The sequence below is a fragment of the Gobio gobio genome (assembly GCF_949357685.1).
Source record: "Gobio gobio genome assembly, chromosome: 6".
In the NCBI taxonomy this organism is placed as follows: Eukaryota; Metazoa; Chordata; class Actinopteri; order Cypriniformes; family Gobionidae; genus Gobio; species Gobio gobio.
The window spans coordinates 50972600-50994750 of NC_137102.1; the positions used below are offsets into that span (position 1 = coordinate 50972600).

At 36.1% G+C, this 22151-nt stretch overlaps 2 protein-coding genes across 2 annotated transcripts in view; one reads left to right on the forward strand and one right to left on the reverse strand.

The window, feature by feature from the left end:
- The window catches only part of ap1s3b (adaptor related protein complex 1 subunit sigma 3b), a 16864-nt gene extending 12833 nt beyond the window's left edge, over positions 1–4031 (reverse strand). The window contains exon 1 of the mRNA XM_079819148.1: positions 3908–4031. Coding sequence (XP_079675274.1) covers positions 3908–3910 — 3 coding nt within the window. The 5' untranslated portion in view covers positions 3911–4031. The remainder of the gene's footprint in view (positions 1–3907) is intronic.
- Positions 3592–17414, forward strand: dhrs12lb (dehydrogenase/reductase (SDR family) member 12-like b). The gene is made up of 11 exons (XM_079819147.1): positions 3592–4038; positions 5549–5693; positions 6289–6422; positions 9532–9614; positions 9987–10082; positions 10227–10308; positions 11901–11962; positions 12206–12310; positions 13116–13206; positions 16319–16456; positions 16553–17414. Exons 2-11 carry the CDS (start codon positions 5638–5640, stop codon positions 16669–16671), a joined length of 966 nt encoding a protein of 321 aa, XP_079675273.1. The 5' UTR covers positions 3592–4038; positions 5549–5637; the 3' UTR covers positions 16672–17414.
- The last annotated feature ends 4737 nt before the right edge of the window (positions 17415–22151 follow it).

The following is a 22151-nucleotide window of genomic DNA, read 5'->3' on the forward strand; positions in this document are numbered from 1 at the left end:
TATTAAACACACCATTCAAGCAATTTACTCCCAAATTGGTGCTCATTCTAAAGTGAAAGTATAATCCGCGCGGGAATTCATAACGGTGCGCATTTTATGCAGCCTACACTCTGAAAAAAAAAAGAAGGTTCTATATGGCACCAAAAATGTTTCTTGGCTCGTAATCATAGGGGAACCTTTTTAGTGCTATAAAGCACCTTAGTCAAAGAACCGGGGAAGAACCTCTGAAGAACCATTGAAGCACCAAAATTGGTGCTATATAGCACTAAAAAAGGTTCCCCTATGATTACAAGCCAAGAACCATTTTTGGTGCCATATAGAACCTTTTTTTTTTTGAGTGTAGCTCCATTCTTCGTGAAAGATAAAGATAAAAATGCGCACAGGAAACGAAAACCTTGCAAAAATTATATAGCCTACGATCCGCCTAATCCCGGCCAAATCACAGAGATGCCGATTCGCACGGGACTAATATTATCACAGGACCTCGGTGTTTGGCGAAATATGGTAGGTAATTTGCGGGGGAATTTTTACTTTACATATTACAGACATGGCCGATTCGCACGGGATTAAGATCACAGACATTCTCTGCAATTATTACAAATCACCAGAGGTCCCCAGATAATACTAATCCCGTGCGAATAGGGCTATAGTTGATGAGTTAGAAGCAGGAAAAATTGGCGTAAGCGAGTTTGACAAGGGCCAAATTGTGATGGCTAGACGACCGGGTCAGAGCATCTCCAAAACTGCAGCTCTTGTGGGATGTTCCCGGTCTGCAGTGGTCAGAATCTATCAAAAGTACTCCAAGGAAGGAACAGTGGTGAACCGGCGATAGGGTCATGGGCGGCCAAGGCTCATTGATGCACATGGGGAGTGAAGGCTGGCCCGTGTGGTCCCATCAAACAAACGAGCGACTGTAGCTCAAATTGCTCAAGAAGTTAATGCTGGTTCTGATAGAAAGGTGTGAGAATACACAGAATACACAGTGCATCTCAGTTTGTTGCGTATGGGGCTGCATAGCCACAGACCAGTCAGGGTGCCCATGCTGACCCCTGTCCACCACCGAAAGTGCCAACAGTGGGCATGTGAGCATCAGAACTGGACCACGGAGCAATGGAAGAAGGTGGCCTGGTCTGATGAATCACGTTTTCTTTTACATCATGTGGATGGCCTGGTGTGTGTGCGTCGCTTACCTGGGGAACACATGGCACCAGGATGCACTATGGGAAGAAGGCATGCCAGTGGAGGCAGTGTGATGCTTTGGGCAATGTTCTGCTGGGAAACCTTGGGTTCTGCCGGGAAACCTTGGGTTCTGCCATCCATGTGGATGTTACTTTGGCTCGCTGATTCATAACGCTTCGAAGCTTCATGATGCCGTGTTTTGAAATCGTCATCACTATGTAAGTCGTTATTTAGGGTTTTTTTGCGCACAAAAACTATTATCGCCGATTCATAAAGTTATTTTAGAACCACTGTAGTGAGATGGACTTTGTAACGACGTCTTTAGTACCTTTTAAGGGTCTTGAGAGTGAACCGTGCATTGTGCCAATGGAGGCCTTTCAGAGCCATCAGATTTCAACTAAAATATCTTCATTTCTGTTCCGAAGATGAACGGAGGTCTGACGGGTGTCGAACGACATGAGGGTAAGTAATTAATGACAGAATTTTCATTTTTGGGTGAACTAACCCTTTAAAACGTCGTTACAAAGTGGGGTTAAAGTGTGCATTTCATGGATTCCCGAACGCTGGCACTACGTCATATTCGCACGCATGCGTCGTGGAGGCACACACGGAAGACAATAACAAGTTGGATAAAGGTGTTATTTTGTTTTTTTTTTGCGCACAAAAACTATTGTCGTCGCATCGTAAGATTATTGTAGAGTCACTGTGGTGAGATGGACTTTGTAACGACGTTTTAAGTGCCTTTTATGGGTCTTGGGAGTGTAAATGTACTGAATGCCAATGGAGGCCTATCTGAAGCCTTTCTCAGCCATCAGCTTTCAACTAAAATATCTTCATTTGTGTTCCGAATATGAACGGAGGTCTTACGGGTGTCGAACGACATGCGGGTGAGTAATTAATGACAGAATTTTAATTTTTGGGTGAACTAACCCTTTAAATCTTTTATTGACAGCTGGCTCATCAAATGATCGATCTGCGAATGTGCTTCCCTGTGACGTCAGAGTGCAGTGAAACGCCGCCTTAACGGAAGAAGACAAACGCCTTATTCTGTATCCCCGCCCACCGATTCGTACCTGGCATGTTAGATAAATAACAGGCCTTCCAAGCAATAAAATAAAGTTAAACCATGCATTTTGGAATCCAAAGGAAGCTTATGGCATGTCTGAAACAACAATGAATCTGATGCTGCAAGCAACTCAAACACACATGCAAACAGATGCGGAAACACCAGGTGGGGAAATTGAACCGTCAGCTGCTTCATTGTTACGAGCGAAGCACGCTGGCAAAGAGTATGTTTGCTTCCTCAGAAAATCCTGATGAGGGGCGAAAGATGAAAACACAAGGAAAAAACAAGGAAACAGAAGTATGCACTTCGTCAGGTGTCCTATTGTGCTCCGGAGGAAAAAACGATTCTCTGAAGCTTTTCTTCAGCGTGGCACACCCATCACACGACAAGAGGAAAAGAAATGAGAAAGGAAAAAGTGCACTACAGCTATTAAGTTACACGCATCTTTTTACTACATTCCTTACACACACCCCTATCTTTCCCACACACATATTTTCACTGGGGGAAGGTTTGAATGAAGCGCCGAGCTTCCTCTTGACTTCCTGCTTTGATTCAGTTCTCTGATGATCTGATTTCATGTTCCTTCTATTGTTGGCGTCAATGTAGCTGCGAGCGGCTGCAGCACACAGGAGAACATGCTTACAAACACACTCGCTAGCTTTACTGCTGAGATTTAAATTAGATTCTGCAGTGTGTTATCACTTCGAAATTAAAAGGGCCACTTCTGCATCACTTGTAATTACTCTGATGCACACAGACAGTATAAGACGGTGCATTGTCAGAGGAGCTGTACAATATTAATCCAAAGAGGTTGTGCAAACACTTACCAGATTTAAATCAAATTAAACGAAAAGCTAAAAAAAGTTGTTTAATTTAATGTTCAATACTTTTTATTATTATAAACGTAGCTATATGAGAGTGTGCAGATACTTTTTTTTTTTTAAATGTACCTATTAATATTAAAACAGCTATAAAACGTTAAATAATAGTAATATATATTATTATTGTTCAATTTTAAATAAAATGCTTCAGTATTAACAAATACTACTACATTTGTAGTACAATATAGTAATTGGCTTGTACAGTAGCCTACTCATTACTCCTTCATTCTTGCACACATTAACCAGAACATTGACTTTACAGAGGAACAGTTCCTCGGTCACACACACAACACACAGTGGCCCTATTTGAAGTTTGAACAACTGATCAACCATAAGGTTTATAACCATTAAACAAAGACTTTGCATAGGCTAAAAGTTGTCTGCACACAAAAGGCTTCTTCAGAGTGTCAAAATCCGACCGACCGTTCAATATCAAGGAAAACAAACCAACCAACCGGTTTATCCAGACAGATGAGGTGACATCACAGAAACGACACCATTAAATCCCTCAGCATTTAAAGACAGCCGAGCCATTTGCTCAGACTTTGAATAAAACAACTTTAGGTGAATTACAGCAGCTTTAAATGACACCGTTTTATTTAGTCAGTGATAAACAAGCAGCTCATGAAGGAAGGAAGTTTTAAAGTCGGCAGGTGCACTCGGGTATACGTCCGGACAGGTGCACGAGCACAACCTGTGGAATAAATTACCTGTCACCCAACACAAACGGGATCTAAAATAGTGCTTTTAGCGAGTCAACGGAAAGTGCTGTCTAACTTACCATCTTGAAGTAAGAAATTAGGTAGGTGTGTCGAAATCCACTAAATTCCAACTCGCTTCCCGGCTGGTCAAGGCCGGAATCATCGCTGCCCTTCCCAAACTGTGGGGGAGAGGAAAGCTGCGCATGCGCGGGTACGTAGCTGAGCTCACGGCTCCGTTTTCGCCTCCTCTATCTGAGCTCTGATTGGTCGAAGGACTGCACCTGGCGTGGAAAGGGGCGGGGAAACACCCTACTTACATATTTTCCTCAACGCCTTGTGTAAAATGCTGACTTGACATTTATGAATAAAGACATGACTTGAATTACTATGTTGTTAGATAAACCACTTAAAGACACAAATAAGAATAAAATAATTAAAACTATATTAATATAAATAAATATATAAATAATAGTAAATTATAAAGTATTGTTTGTTATTATCAATATTATTATATTATATCATCATCTTAGAGCAGGGGTTTTCAAAAAGGGGTCTGTGGAAAAGTCTAGAAAAAAACTGTAAAATAATAATAATAATAATAATAATAATAATAATAATAATAATAATAATAATAATAATAATAATAATAATAATAATTGGGAGTAATTTAATAAATTATATCTAAATAAATAAATAAAAATGTGATTAAAAAATATGTAGTTATTAATCTATTAAATAAATTAAATTAGATTAAAATTAAAAAATGATTAATATAAATAAATAAAAATTAGATTAAAATTAAATACATAAACAAGCAATAAATAAATAATACCATAGACTGTAAAAAATATGTATTATTTATTTATTGCTTATTTATTAAATTTTAATCAAATTTGTATTTATTTATTTATATTAATCATTTTTTATTTTAATCTCATTTAATTTATAACTAACTATTTTTTCAAATCACTTTTTTTTAGATCTAATTTATTGCACTCTAATTATTATTATTATTATTATTTTAATTCTACTTTGAGTAGAACAAAATATATAATAATACAACTGAAACAAATTTTAGATTTATAATAATTTAATAAATAAAAAATTCTGTGTATAAATTGAGTGTTTATAAAATGCCTTATATTTTAGGATGGGGGTCCCTCACACATGGATGATCCTATGTGGGGGTCCTTGGCATCTAAAAGATCGAAAACCCTTGCCTTAGAGACTCAAGAATTGCCATTGATGATGAATCTTACTTTATTTTTCCATGAACGTGTTTTAAGAAGGTCAGACTTATAAAACAACAACAACAACAACAACAAAAAGACTCAAAATGTATGTAGGTTGACAGGTGATATTTGGGGGGGGGGGATTATGCTGCCTTCACGTGCTCTCGGAATTATCGTAAATACGAGTTTCCTAGGTAAACATTGAACATGAACGCCCTCACATATTGAAACTTGAATGCAATGAGCTCGTAATCACGACTTCAGAAGTCGGAATTATCAAACTTCCGATAGCACGTGAAGGCAGCATTAGAAACAAACTTACAGTTCAAATACTTACATTGGTTCCAAAGTTACAAGCTACAGTGGGTCTTGGAGGGTTTTTTTGTGGGGCGAGGTTAAATAATGGAAAACGCAATCTATAGGCCTAGCAAAAACCTGATTTGCATGACCCTGTTGGTGTGTAATTGATTATCCATCACCTGACACTAGAGGGAGCCCTCTGGAACTACAGTAGTCACATGAAACTGTCAGCTGTCATATCACTTCAGTCCAGTTGAGAGGAAGCAACAGAGCAACAAATGTCTCTCTACAGGAATATAGTGTGGTTTATCAAAGGAATGAGGGAGTATACAAGGTAAAGTTTTTTTTTGTATTTATTGCTGAATTCTTCAGTTTTTGTATTGTTGTGGTCACTGGGTTGCTTTGTTGCTGATAACTTTTGAGTCTCTGAAAGTCTGTTGCACTGCTTTTAATTCATGTGTTATTGTTTTTAATCGGAATAAGAGGGTTTTGTTGATGTGAACATTTCATCATTTTACACAAAATGATTCTGGCCTGAACATTAATTTAGTTATTGGCTACAAACCACAGCCTTAAACGGTGTCCTGACAAGCCAAATGTTGTTAGATCGATGCACAAATGTTGTTTTTGTAGTTCCCCAAGTCATCTCCTCTGACATGCATTCATCCAATCCCTCAGTTTAAGGTCAGTCATCATTGCATCACAATGGGCCCTATTGAGCCCCTGCCGTTCTCTCTCAAGTGCCCTGTCATCCCACACAGAAGCTCCTTTGGCCCCTGATCTTAGGAGCACTGTCTCAGATGACTAGAGGTCACATAACAATTCAAGAATTGTGTTGAAAACACACTTTGAGGGATAACAGCGCAGCTCCTGAGGTTTCATGTTGGTCATGTTTCTGATTTGCTTCATTTGTTTGATGTCGTCAGCAGGTCTGGATTTGAGTATGCGTCTAAGAGCTTTGTAGAAAAGGACCTGGATGTGTCGATGGTGGGGCGTTCCTTCATGATCACTGGAGCCAACAGCGGAATAGGGAAGGCGACAGCCATGACCATAGCAAAAAAAGGTTCATTTCACAGTTACATAAACACATTTTTTAGATTTCAGTATTGTTTTCCCAACCACTAATCTATGCTAATCAGTGTTGCCATGTATACATGTTAGTCTAATGTACTTTAAGGTACTGTACAAAACTTTTGGGATGGCTTTTGGGACAGCTATAACAGCTTCAACTCTTCTGGGAAGGCTTTCCACAAGGTTTAGGAGTGTGTTTATTGGAATATTAGACCATTCTTCTTGAAGCGCATTTGTGAGGTCAGGCACTGATGTGGGACGAGAACGCCTGGCTCTCAGTTTCTGCTCTAATTCATGCCAAAGGTGTTCTATCAGGTTAAGGTCAGGTGCCAGTCAAGTTCCTCCACACCAAACTTGCTCATCCATGTTTTTATGGACCTTGCTTTGTGCACTGGTGCGCAGTCATGTTGGAACAGGAAGGGGCCATCCCCAAACTGTTCCCACAAAGTTGGGAGCAAGAAATTGTACAAAATGTCTTGGTATGCTGAAGCATTAAGAGTTCCTTTCACTGGAACTAAGGGGCCAAGAACAACCCCTGAAAAACAACCCCACACCATAATCCCCCCTCCACCAAACTTTACACTTAGCACAATGCAGTCAGGCAAGTACCGTTCTCTTGTTAACCCCCAAACCCAGACTTGTCCATCGGATTGCCAGAAAGAAAAGCGCGACTAGAGTCCAGTGGTGGCGTGCTTTACACCACTGCATCCAACGCTTTGCATTGCACTTGGTGATGTAAGGCTTGGATGCAGCTGCTCGGCCATGGAAACCCATTCCATGAAGCCTTACGCACTGTTCTTGAGCTAATCTGAAGGCTGCATGAATTTTGGAGGTCTGTAGCTATTGACTATTGGCAGAAAGTTGGCGACTTCTGAGCACTGTGCGCCTCAGCATGTGCTGACCCCGCTCTGTGATTTTACGTGACCTACCACTTGCTTCCACTTTGTTATAATACAACTAACAGTTGACTGTGGAATATTTAGTAGTGAGGACATTTCACGAATGGACTTATTGCACAGGTGTTCAACCTATCACGGTACCACGCTTGAATTCACTGAGCTCCTGAGAGCGACCCATCCTTTCACAAATATTTTAAAGAAGCAGTCTGCATGCCTAGGTGCTTGATTTTATACACCATGGAAGTGATTGGCACCTGAATTCAATGATTTGGAGGGGTGTCCCAATACTTTTGGCAAATATAGTGTATATTGAAACAATATACTGTACACTACCGTTCAAAAGTTTGGGGACAGTCATTTTTCATATTTTGAAAGAAATTAATAATTTTATTCAGCAAGGATGTGTTAAATTGATAAAAAAGGGATAGTAAAGATGTATAATGTTAGAAAATATTTGAATAAATGCTGTTGTTTTTAAATTTGCATTCATTAATGAATCCTGAAAAATGTATCACAGTTTCCCAAAAAATATTAAGCAGCACAACTGTTTCCAACCTTGATAATAAATCAGCATATTAGAATGATTTCTGAAGGACCATGTGACACGGAAGACTGTATTTTTGATCAAATAAATGCAGGTTTAATGAACATAAGAGACTTCTTTTTTTTAAAAACATTAAAAATAGTAATGTTTTTAAACTTTTTGTCATGTATGTTGTATATGTATATATATACAGTATATCTGAATAAAGGTTTAAAAAATCCTACTGTCCCAAAACTTTTAAACAATGTAACAATAAGCATTTTAGCCCACTTGGAGTGCACTGATAAGTAATCTTCCTTGCATAGTTTACCCATTGCCAAGTTGAGCAATTTGCATTCCTCTGTGGTTTTCTGCCATGTTTAAGAAAGAAAATAATAACTAGATTTTTACATTTTCTGAAGGATGTGTGAGTGCTGCTGCCCATGCAAAACTCATTGTTATTATACTAGGGGGTTGGTTGAGTGTTCAGTGTTCTACATTCATGCATTTGCAATTGTTCGGAGTGTATTTTAGCGTGTTGCAATGCATTTGCAAGGGTGTTCCCACATGGAAAGAACCTATATAAACATATGTTTTAATATAGGTTTTGATATAGGTTTTTAATATATGTGACATATATAAAATTGGCAGTTTTCCTATATTATATGTACATATATGCACATATATGTACATATATGTGTACATATATATACGTGCATACATATACCTATATAGGTACATATAGGTGCATATATGCACCTATATGTTCACCTATATGTGCACCTATATGTGCACCTATATGTTCATCTAGAAACTGCATTAAGACCATACAGAAAACTTTGCATTGCATTTGGTGGATGTAACGGTGAATGTGTGGATGTGGATGAGCTGTAATGTGAATCTGGAAGAAACTTTAAATTGGAAAAAAGGCTTGATTGACAAAATAAAAAAAACACTAACCATTTTGTTATACATTTCCTTCTTTTCCTCTATCTTCATACGAGAAAAAGCTTTCCATCTCCTCTCACTTAATTGCCATAGTTAAATTCCATAACATGCCAATTACATGGGATACCAATTTCACGTGTTCGCACATCCATAAGTTCTTGCATAATATTTTTTTTAGTTAGTTCTTAGTTATTGCATTGATAATAGATAATATGAGCTAGGCATCATGTATGACAGTTGCCAAAGTGAGATATGAGCTACAAAATGACCAGATCCTGCCATGAGCTATATAGGAGACATATCTTGTATGTGTAGGGCTTATATGCGGATATAAAGAAGCAATACAGGAGACCTATATGGCCTGTATATGCACATATATGCACCTCAATTTTGCCTATATGGGGCATATATACGCATATATGCAGCATATATATTATCATATATGTGCATATATGCTGTATATATGCATCATATATGTGCATATAAACGGCATATAGGTTTCAAATATGTGCATATATCCTCATATAGGTTCTTTCCATGTGGGTTCAAATAGTTGCTATGGAATTGCTAGGTTGTTGTTTACGGGCCCAAATCTTTATATAATTATAAATCAGAATGCATGTAAAAATACTGTAAAATCAGACATCTCTTCAACAAGCCACGTCATTTAACATTGAAAAATATGGTACCTTCATTCATTCATTTTTTTAATCTTTTTCCTCCTATCCAAGGTGGCACTGTCCATATTGTCTGCAGAAACAAAGAGCGAGCTGAGAGAGCCAGAGAAGAAATCATCTCAGCAAGTGCAAATACCGTGAGTGTCATTAAAGTGATAGATCAGATCACCCTTAAAATAAAACAATGCCATTATTTACTCACCCTCAAGTTGTTCCAAGCCGGTATGAGCTTCTTTATTCTGCTGAACATGAGAGAATATATTTTAAAGAATGTTGGTAACACTTGACCGTAGTCACAGACTTCCGTAGTAGGAAAAAAAATACCTTGGAAGTCAACGGCTACTGTCAAGTGTTACCAACATTCTTTAAAATAATATTCTTTTGTGTCCAGCAGAAGAAACTCATGATGCATCAGTGTTTAACTTAAAATGAGATACTATTTATAATATTGTATTGTTTTTGACTGTTTTGAATTGTTTCATGCACTGTGTGATGTGCATCTACGGTAGGAGGTTTACGTCCACGTGTTGGACCTCTCTGAGACGAGAAAAGTGTGGGAGTTTGCAGAGGCCTTTAAGAAGGAGCACTCGTCTCTCAATGTTTTGGTATGAGTGTCAGAGAGCTCCTTTTGGAGATTCCCATCATACCTCAGTATATTAAAGAAAATACCAGCATTCAGCTGAAGGTTACAGGTGCAGGTAAGATGAAGAAATATCCTCTCCTCTGTCTCCAACACTAATCCCTATCAGATCAATAATGCCGGATGTATGGTGAACCAGAGGGAAATTAACTCTGAAGGACTGGAGAAAAACTTTGTGACCAATACTCTTGGTAAGACATGATGCACTGCGTTGCATTGCATATCAACATTTTTAATGTTAAAATCTGTTATGCTGACCAAGGCTGCATTTATTAGATCAAAAATCCAGTAAAAACTACGGAGCCCCATACATGACGTGGACAAAAAAATAGAATTTAGGAGACCGCTCACTCACTTTAGTAAACTGTGGCTGATTTACTAATTCATTTTCTCGTATGGCAAGCCGTGTTAACATTTAATCCTTAAAACGTACTAGTAACGATTTTCATGCTACTACTTATTTTTTAGGTACTAGTATCTATTCTATTAGGTACTAATACTTATTAATTTGCTACTAGTTTTTTTTAGTACCTTTTTTTAACTAGTACTAATTATTTAGATACTAGTTCTTATTTATTTATTATTTAATTATAATTTAGAAAAAAGTATTAAAAGTAGTAAAATTTGTAGTTACTAGTAATTTAGACCAAAGATATCCTGAACATGAACAAAGCTTGAAAATAGATACTAGTACGTTTTAAGGATTAAATTAAAATTGCTTGCCACACACTTGTAAATCGTGGACACTTTGAACTTTAGTTTTGATATAACTAAAATAACATGGCCATAATTTAGTAAATCGAGGGAACAAATTATTATATTGTGCGCACGATTTACTTAAAATGAGGGAACGAATTAGTAAATGGTGCTGATGTATAAAGAACTTGTGGGAACGAATTGTTAGTTCAGGGCCATGATAAACATATATATTTATATATATATCATATGCAGGGCTCTGTAATAAACAGTAATATGTTGAAACATTATTACAATTTAAAATAACAGTTCTTATATTTTAAAGATTTTAAAATGCAAAGCTGAATTTTCAGCATCATTACTCCAGTCTCCAGTCATCACATGATCCTTCAGAAATCATTTTAATATGCTGATTTGCTGCTCAAGAAACATTTATTATTAGTATTGATACTGAACCTATGGAAGCCCGTTTCCTCCACTAAATAAAAAAAATAAAAAGAGTAATTGTTACTTTTTATATCTCAGAATTCTGACTTCATAACATCGCAATTGTGAGAGAAAAAAGTCAGAATTCTGAGATAAAAAGTCACAATTACTCTTTTTATTTTTTTTATTTAGTGGAGGAAACGGGCTTCCATAGTAAACTGTTCTGCTGCTTAATATATTTGTGGAAGCCATGATTCTTTTCTTTCAGGATTCTTTGAAGAATAGAAAGTTGAAAAGAACAGCTTGTACACTTTTGATCAATTTATTGCTCGATAAAATATTTTTTTCTTCTTAAAAAAAATCCTACTGACTGATATATATATATACAGTAAATATACTGTATATATATATATATATATATATATATATATATATATATATATATATATATATATATATATATATATATATATATATATATATATATATATATATATATATATATATATATATATATATATATATATATATATATATATATATATATATATATATATATATATATATATATATATATATATATATATTCTGTTTTAGAATAGAATATGTTGCATGTAATATTTAAATATTTAATAGAATTAATTTGTGTTGTCCTCTGCAGGTGTTTACATTCTCACTACATGTCTGATCCCATTGCTGGAGAAGAGCAGGGACCCCCGAATTGTGAGTAAAAACAACACTGAAGTCTTGATTTATTAAAAACTGAGTCTGCCTGAGACTGCATTCTTTCACAATGCATATGTGAAGGCATAGTTATTGTGATTTTTGACAAAGCCTATGATAAATGTGTTTATATTTTCATAACAGTAATGTGTGCAGATCCACAGAGGCTTCTATTTCTCTCTCATTATGTGCCAAGTTTGTCAGTTCATTGTGTCATGATGATGATAATAATGTCTCTGGTAGATCACAGTGTCATCGGGAGGGATGCTGGTACAGAAACTAAACACAGACGATCTGCAGACCGAGAGAGCTCAGTTTGATGCTACCATGGTATATGCACAGAACAAGGTATTTAGACAATTTTGCCTCTTAATTGTTTTTTTAATTTTTTATTACCGAATCATTGCTATTTTATTGCTCATACTTTACATTTGCATTTATTAATTTAGCAGACTTTAGGGTTAGCAACACCCTGGCAACCACCCATAAATATTTTGCACAAACACACCGCTGAGATTTTCTTTTTTTAAACTGTAAAACCTAGTGTTTAAAAATGTAAACTTTAAACTTAAATTTTAAAATATAATGTCAAATTAAGCTTAAATGTAAGCTTTTTACAGTTGTCTCCCGACAAAAAAGTGCAATGTTAGTACCACAAAAGTATAAAATTCACGTTGTACAACACGTACCATGTTTTTGGCCCCTACCAGGGTGGTAATACTATTTTTTTTTTTAAGTACCATGGTATATAAATATGGTAATCAGACAGTACAATGTAATATATCAAAGTATTACCATCTGAGACTGAACTATGAGACTTTTTTCAGTCAAGTGTAGGCAGATGTTTCCTTATGGAATTCATTTACAAGGATAACATGTAAAAAGGATTATTGATTAAATTATGTCTTTCATGAAAAGCGACTAAAAGTCATGAACAGTTTCTATTAAACTGAGACGAGCGGGGTTACCTTTCTCCCAGCTGTTGCCAAGCAACAGGTGACACAGAGTGCCAGCAGTGGTGTCTCCATTAAACAATTTCTGATGCAGTAATGATGATGACCTTTTACTAATCACTCGTTATGTGCACCTTAGACTGTGTGTGTGTGTGTGTGTGTGTGTGTGTGTGTGTGTGTGTGTGTGTGTGTGTCCACAGAGGCAGCAGGTAGTGATGACAGAGGTTTGGGCAAAATCAAATCCCAAAATTAATTTCTCTGTGATGCACCCTGGGTGGGCTGACACACCAGGTATTGTTCATTTTATAAGGCAACAAGCTAAATGTGCATGCTTTAATTATGCTAGCTTGGCATGATGATTTTGCTTACTTACACTTTTTAAGTTTAATTATCTGCCCCCAAGTGTTGACTTGTAGCCTCTCAACTGTAAAAGAGCAACACGTTTTCAGTGTATTATATTATATTTATACTACAGGGCTGTTGAATGCTTAAATCTGATTGGTTGACGAATGTTCTAAGGTGTGCAATTATTTTCAGGGTAACGCACGGCTAAAGTAGTTCCAGGCAGGTCTTGACTGAATTTCCTGCCTATATCACCTCGCCAAATTTCAGTTATTTCAAATGTCTTTACAGCCGACAACAGCTAAAGCCAAAACCCACAACAACACTGACCAAGCAAATAAATATAGTAAACAATAGGATAAAAACAACTAATTATTCCATAAATGAACGGAAAGCAGTGTTGGGAACGAATTACAAGTAACTTGAGTTACGTACTCAGATTACTTTCAAGTAACTAGTAAAGTAACGCATTACTTTTAAAATGTACAACAAAATGGCGAAGTTACTTTTTCAAATAAGTAACGCAAGCTCTCCTGTCCCAATGTTGAGATGTGCAATCAAGTGCAGAGGCGTTTTGTGTGTAAACGTTGGTTATTGTAGTTCTAGACTAAATGCGAGCATGTATTTACTAATGTCACTTGCACAAAAAATTATTCAGTATTCCTCAAAATGAATAAAATCAGTCAAATGCACAATTAGAATACTATGCAAATCTCCAATAATTAAGTATGTTAAACAAAACAAATATTTGTATGCATTTAATCTCACTTTAGAGCAATGTACTTGCTGCTGAGCTTGGATGATTCAGTTAAATCATAAGCAAAAATGACTATAGATTTTTTGTTTTTATTGGTGAAGTGTCAAACTTATTCTTCCGCTATCCAGTATAGCAGTACAGCTGAATGGTTTGTTTGAGCTGCGCCTGTACTGTACAAAGGATGTGAAAGTGTCTTTACATTTGCCAAAAAATATAACTTTTTTGTTATGAAAACAAAAACAAGTAACGCAAAAGCCACGCAACACATTACTTTTCTTAAAAAGTAACTAAGTACCACAATTAGTTACTTTTTAAGGGAGTAACGCAAAATTGTAATGCATTACTTTTAAAAGTAACTTTCCCCAACACTGACAGAAAGCACTTACTCTCTTTCTCTCGTGGTCTCTCCCACTCAAACACACACACATATACAGTACGGACGTAAACGCGCACAGAAACGTGTTGTCAGCTCTGCTCTGACGATTTTATCAGTAAAATAGTTTAGCAACTTAAAAGCTACATGACATTTCTCACTAGGTAGGTAGGTAGGTAATAACGCCGCTGTTCTTGAAGCAGATAAACTTACAGTTTCACTATTATTAGAGACACTGGTGATAAGCATTGAGAGACGCACAGGGTAATCCACATACGCTCTCTCGCTCTCTCTCTCTCTCTCTCTCTCTCTCTCTCTCTCTCTCTCTCTCTCTCTCTCTCTCTCTCTCTCTCTCTCTTTAATAGCTGCATTAGTCTGCTATCAGTGGCTCACGCAACGGAAGCTTGGGATGAGATGCATAAGAAATTATTCCAACACACAAGAGCGTTTAAGGAAAAAAAACCCTGACAAATGCATTAAATTACAACATCTGAACAATGTCTTGATGCCTAGGGTTGGGTACCGAACTTTGTACTTTTAAGGGCACAGACCGAATTATGTCGGTACTACCGAGTACCGATTCACACATTAAATCAAACCAAATTTCGGTACCTGAGAACGCATCTGGTGATATAGACTAGTGTCTGTGAATATTAAACCGTAAAAACACTATTTAAATTTGAATCCTGCATGTCTCTGTGCGAATGAACGCCGCACGAACGTCATCTCCAGAGCCACTGAGAGTCACTTTATGAGCATTTTACCGTTTTATTTGGGAAAAACTACTGTCATATCATAAACACAGAAACTCAAAGGTCTTCACGGCAACACGTCAAAATAAAAGTCTGGTTTATCTTGCCAAATACATCACTGTTGTACAGTAGAATAAGATACGTCTCAATAATACTGACACTAATGAAATAATAATAATCAAAACTTTATTTTTTAAGTAATGAATTACAATTTTTCTGTTTTAATTTTTTAATTGTAACCTTATAAAGCTCAGTTGTGCAGCACTTTGTTTGACAAAAAAAGTTAAAATTAAATTAAAAGATAAATTAAGTGAATGTCTTATGTCTTCATTTGATTACCAGAAAATACACAACACATAATTTTTGGGAAATCTTTTAATGGAAATTAAATTAAATTAAAAAGAAAAAAAATAATATGGTTGTTTTTATTAATTAAATGTAAGTACCTAGTAGCCTACTATTTACTATTAAATATTACAGTATACAAACATCACAGACAATGGCAGACAGGGCAGCTCTGGCATAATGTCAATAACACTTCTATAAATTACTTACAGGTTATTTATAGTTATTGATGTAAACATCCCTAAAGTACCGAAAAAAGTTACCGTTGGGTACCGGTACCGGTTAAAATGTGAACGGTACCCAACCCTAGTAATAACCTTAGTATACCGGTAAGCGGAATAATTGACTTCAGTCCGGTGAATTATTAGAAAATAATGCTGTAGGTGATTTTACAGTTAAACACCCAAGGACCAGATATGATGAAGGAAGACCCAGAGTCAGAGCTTAAATCAATTGGATACATTTTTTTCTGAAGAATAGTTTGCAAAGATTAATAAATACTGTAAGAAATGTGTGAATATTAGTTAATGCATTAACTAACGCTAAGTAATTGGTAAAGTGTTATAAAGTATTGGTAAAGTATTGGTAAAGTATATATATATATATATATATATATATATATATATATATATATATATATATATATATATATATATATAATAGTTATATCAAAATATAACTTAAATTGCATAAGCCCCAATTCAGTAACATGCTAACATAATTCATAGTGTATATGCTGCATAACCATTTTGGCTTCCATTATAGCACTTTTTTACAAGCTTGTCAGTCCAGCTCATCAATTGTAGCCTAATCTCTGGCTCTGGTTGTGCTCAGCGGTTGCCAAGGCGATGCCTCAGTTCCATCAGATGATGCGTGATCGTCTGCGTACGGCGGAGCAGGGAGCCGACACGGTCATCTGGCTCGCTGTGTCACGCGCCTCCACTGCATTTCCCAGCGGCCTTTTCTTCCAAGGTGTGCATGTTGGTTTAAAATGATCACGTTTGCTTTCATGAGTCTGGATTTGTTTGATAGCACTCAGAAAACCTCATAACAGGTTGTTTGTTTCAGATCGACAGTTGGCTTCGGTCCACTTGCCCCTCGCGTGGACGCACAGCTCTCGACAGGAAGTCAAAGCGTTCATGGGCCGTTTGGAGACTTTGTCGATGGCTGTCAAACCCTCAGAGTGAGAATTTAAACAACATGTTAGATATTATACATATATAATAATGATAATAACATATTAAATAAATGAGACGTTTTACAGTATGTAGAACTCAAACGAAACTCATGCTATGTGGAACGGATAACCATGATATGAAATCTGAGGCTTTTTTTCAGTAACAACTAACTACAGAGACTAAAGAAAGTCTCAAATCAACATGAAATATTTCTGCGTAAAATAGGATATTTAATGCTGTAAAACCTAACATATGCAATAATAGTCAGAAAGATCAAGTTTTTTGAAATTGAACAGTTTATTGAACCTTTAGACAAAATCTAAAAAACAAGTTTTGTTTAGTACCATATTTGATAAATCAGGGTTTTATGGCTCATGTATGATATATGACAATATGGAGTTCATACTCGAGGAGGGAAAAAAACACCTCAATTGAATTAGAAATATGCAATTTGGTGCAGATATTGTATTGTATATGGCCAGAAAGATAAAATGCTGATAGCTTGTAATGTAATTCAATGAGATCTTTACAGTACAGTATAGCAGACTACTTGCACAAAATGTATCTGTTGTCATTCTACACTGTAAAAAGTGAACTTGTACTTGGTATTTCTGCTTTCCTAATTGTAATTGATAATTGTACACTCTTTCAACTTGAACGCATAGAAATTCAGAGATACTCAAATATCTCACTTTCACCCAAAGTATAATTTCCCTTTAAAATGAATTAATGTTAATAAATATTTCTAAAGCAATTTGAGTCTTGTGTGTTTGACCCAGAGAAATTATGTTGATAAAATGCAGAAAACGTAATTTTCTTACATGTTACCAATTGAAGTAATTTTTTTAAGTTGATCCAACTGTTGGAAAAATGAATACATTTAAGTTGGAATGCAGTGAAATCAAGTTAGACTAATGTAAATAATAGGATTGAATGAACTCTAATAATATGTGTGATTGACCTAGTGAAATGAAGTTGAGAAAACGTAATAATTTAAGTTGAGAAACCCATTTTTTTTAGGTGTTACCAATTGAAGAATTTTTTTTAAAGTTGATCCAACTGTTCGCGTTTTACTGTGTATATCTCCCAATTATAATTAAATTCTTAGATTTATGATATGATAAGCTCTGTCGTTTTTATTGAAGGGAGGCAAAACATATAATGCAACGCAATATAAGATTTGAAAGATGTACAAGTAAACATTCCTCAAAAGCCTGATCATATTTGATACATTTCAACATGATTTTTCTAAACAAAAAAAATATGGATAATTAAAACTTAAGTTGCTTCAGTCTAGTAAGTGTTCATCTTGAAATATTACTTACAATTAAATGTTTCTTACATTTACTTAATAATAATCAAAAGCAAAAAGACATGGACAATGACCTGAAGAGGGACGGAATAGAATTAAACTAAAATGCCTTTTTACCTGCTAAATTTTTTTAAACTATCAATCAGATGACAGAAGGCATGTAGAGGATTGTGTTCAACAGGTTTATAATAATGAGGATTTAGAAATATGTGGTTAATGAAACAAAATAGTTTGGGGAATGATTTTATCCATGCACAACTGATTGTAGGGTGAAAAGCGGTCTCCATTAAAGGACCAGTTCACCCAAAAATGAAAATGTGCAGTTAATTTACTCACCCTCAGGCCATCCAAGAAGTAGGCGTCTTTTTGTCTTCAGCTGAACAGTAAAGAAGACTTTTAGCTGAAACTGATCCTTGGTGATTCAGTCTACAGCTACCATCACTTTGAGAGTCAAAAAAACATATACAAGAGGGGTGTAACAGTACCCAGAAGTCACGGTTCGGTACGTATCTTGGTTTTGGGGTCAGGGTTTGATACGAGTTCAGTACAACAGGAAAATGCTCGGTTTCATTGAATGTATTTAGTAGGCTACATTGAATATATACGTTGCGCGTGACGATTAGAGCAAGAAGAACATTTGTGGTTAAAAAGTGTATTTTTTAGAAAATTATCGATCACTAGATAAGACACTTATTCCTTGTGAAAAAGACGTATGTAGTGATGTTTGTCCGTGTGGGAAGAAGGAGGCGGGAACCGGCGAACATTTAACAATAATCGGCGGCAGCCCCTCACGGACGACTGCCACCTACGTACAAAACAAACATAAACAAAACACCACATAAAACTCCAGGCGTCCGTTTCAGAAAGGAGGTTAAGTGAAAACTCTGAGTATGTTAACCCTGAAATAAGGGAAACTCTCGGTTTTCTGTTTCAGAATGGGAGGTATGTCAAACCCGAGAAAGCAGGGTAAGTCAAGCCCGTTTCTAAAAGAGAGGTAACTTATACTCGGAGTCAGTTACCAGGGTAACTTACTCTGTGAACCTAACAGAGCAGGTTTTCTTTGGTAAAACCAGAGTTTCTTTCGGTTTCCTCACCCTTTTTAAAGCGCCAGCGGTGTTTAAAAACTTAATTCATTCATTCAAACGCCACAAATGCTTTTCTTACTGAGTATTTTGGTCGTATTCCAAGTACAAATATCAAAAAATTTTATCTAAAGTAAGCGAAGTTTATATGCCACTTGACAAAAATACATAGTAAGAAAAGCATTCTTTGCAGTGGAGGTACATTCATTCATTGCTTATATTTTCATCATGAGGACACTGTCAAAGTGACAAAAATGGCATGTCCTTTTATACAGGATCCTGACATTCACTTGATAAACCTCTAGAAGTAACCTTATAATTAGAATTTCCTTTAGGATTTCCAGTGGTTGGACGCATTGATGACACTCATATTCCCATCATCACACTTTTTGAAAATGGATTAGTGTATGGAATGGAAGGATGCTCTGCCAGATGGTAGTACAAGATATATAACCACCACCACAGCTGTTAAATACAAATATTTTAAATTTTTATTACCTACAAATACTCCATTATTTTTCCTGTTGGATGTTAATATTCTTCCTCCATCTCCTCTTCATCTGTCAGTGTTGCTGGTGTTTGGCTGGCCTGAGTAGAAGTCAAATGTTAATGTCATTACCATAATTAATAAATGTAACAGGTGGGATTAGCCCAGCAGGCACACAACATCATAAGACGTTCAGATTTGGTTACATTTTGGTTGCGATGTCAGGTGACCAAAATTCAACGTTAGCTCAACGTCTAATGCGAACGTTAATTTGACGTTCAATACCAACGTCAGCTGATGTTGATATTTAGTTGTTTTTAGGTTGTGTTGTAAAGTAACCAAAATCCAACTTCGAGCCAACGTCTCAAGCCAACATCATATTGACGTCAGATTCTAACATCATTAGACGTTGATCCTTTGTTGGTTTTAGGTTGTGGTATTAACGAACCAAAATCTAACGTTGTACCAACGTCTCAAGCCAACATCATACTGCCGTCAGATTCTAACATCATTAGACGTTGATCCTTTGTTGGTTTTAGGATGTGGTATTAACTAACCAAAATCTAACGTTGAGCCAACGTCTCAAGCCAACATCATATTGACGTCAGATTCTAACATCATTAGACGTTGATCCTTTGTTGGTTTTAGGTTGTGGTATTAACGAACCAAAATCTAACGTTGTACCAACGTCTCAAGCCAACATCATACTGCCGTCAGATTCTAACATCATTAGACGTTGATCCTTTGTTGGTTTTAGGATGTGGTATTAACTAACCAAAATCTAACGTTGAGCCAACGTCTCAAGCCAACATCATTTTGATGTCAGATTCTATCATCATTAGACGCTGATATTTTGTTGGTTTTAACACATTTGTATTGGAGTAGACTTCCCGAAACTACTAGTGTTGAGGAGCGGGCGTGTTACGGAAATGTGGCGTTGTCAGACGCGGCACGCAGTAGGCGGTCTGTTTAGTATTGTCACCTTTTCCGTTCTACATGGAGCTCACGCGTCCATTGTTTTTTAGTTTTTTTGTTTTTTTATAAGTACTCATTTTTTATATAAGGATTTTTTTCTACTTGCCCTGCCAAAATTTTCACTAGCCCCACCACAAAAAAAGTAATAAATAAAATAAAATAAGCCCAGTATTTTTTTTTTTGTGGTTTTTTATCCATGTAACCTTAATAAATGTTTATGACTCCAAAAACTACTAGCCTAACTAATATATATTGTAAATATTGTTAAAGACAATCAGTAATAATAAGATAAAATAATCAAAAAAATAAGAACAAATAATCAAATTACGAGCAACAGCAGAACAAACATACAAATTATGTAGGTTAATATAGGTCTAGCAATGACAACGATTACAGACTGGTGATATCACTGAATTCATAGTGTGAAATATCCTAAACCATTGCTTTTGGTTCCATCTAATATTTGCTCAGTCAGTTGTTTGTTGTTTCTTCTCTTTTTTTTTTTTTACATATTCACAACAGACCTAAGTAAATGTTTAGAGACTTTTAGGTTTTAGATTTTGGAATTGCATGTTATCCCTTGTGTTGCCAGAAGATAAAAACCTGGCATGGGTGAGCCCATGACCTTCCATCTAGCACCAGAGTAGAACCAGTGTGACATCTGCATTAGAAATGACGAACCTGACAAAAACTATGATAACCGGTTCATAATGTGTTATGTATTATTAATTATTTGGACATTTAAATCCTTTTCTTTTTATATCCACAGGCTGATGACATATGAGATAATGGCCAGTTTCAATATGAATGTAATGTCTGTTCAACGTTGGAGGTTGATGTCAATCTGGTGTTGTGTTTAGAACCCTACATCAGATTGACGTCAGAACCCAACGTCAGATTGATGTCAACATCTAACGTTGGACGGACGTTGCATTTTGGTTGAAAATGAAAATCGGGTTGATGTCAGAACCCAACGTCAGATTGACGTCAACATCTAACGTTGGACGGACGTTGCATTTTGGTTGAAAATGAAAATCGCGTTGACGTCAGAACCCTACGTCAGATTGACGTCAGAACCCAACGTCAGATTGATGTCAACATTCAACGTTGGACAGACGTTGCATTTTGGTTGAAAATGAAAATCGCGTTGACGTCAGAACCCTACGTCAATCTGATGTTATGTTCTGACGTCAACCCGATTTTCATTTTCAACCAAAATGCAACGTCTGTCCGACGTTGGGGTCCAACGTCATTCTGACGTCATATTGACGTCCGGTACCTGCTGGGAGAGAACATTTCATTATGTGAAAAGAGCATAGACCCTTTTCACATTTCTGGGTTTCCGAAGCTCAAGTCGTCATAGTTGGGCTAACTTTTATAGCGGTGAATGAAAGAATACATTAAATATATTTTTGTTTGTGCCCATTTGCTCAAATAGCAAAAGAAAAACTCCACAATAGTGATTTCACAACTTTCAAAAAGAGAGAAAAAATAGAGTGAGATTGATAACGGCAGTCAAAAGAGAGAAATATGTAAATTTTTTACCATCACTCCCATAGACGCTGTATTAGAAACACCCTCACAGCAGCGGCAACTTGTTTTTTGTAATTTGATGCAAAAGTAATATAATACA

Coding starts and splice junctions, on each gene's coding strand:
- dhrs12lb (XM_079819147.1), top strand. CDS start 5,638: ATGTCTCTCTACAGGAATATAGTGTGGTTTATCAAAGGAATGAGGGAG. Junction 10,309..11,900: donor CTTTGTGACCAATACTCTTG/GTAAGACATGAT, acceptor TGTCCTCTGCAG/GTGTTTACATTCTCACTACA. Junction 16,457..16,552: donor CAGCGGCCTTTTCTTCCAAG/GTGTGCATGTTG, acceptor TGTTTGTTTCAG/ATCGACAGTTGGCTTCGGTC.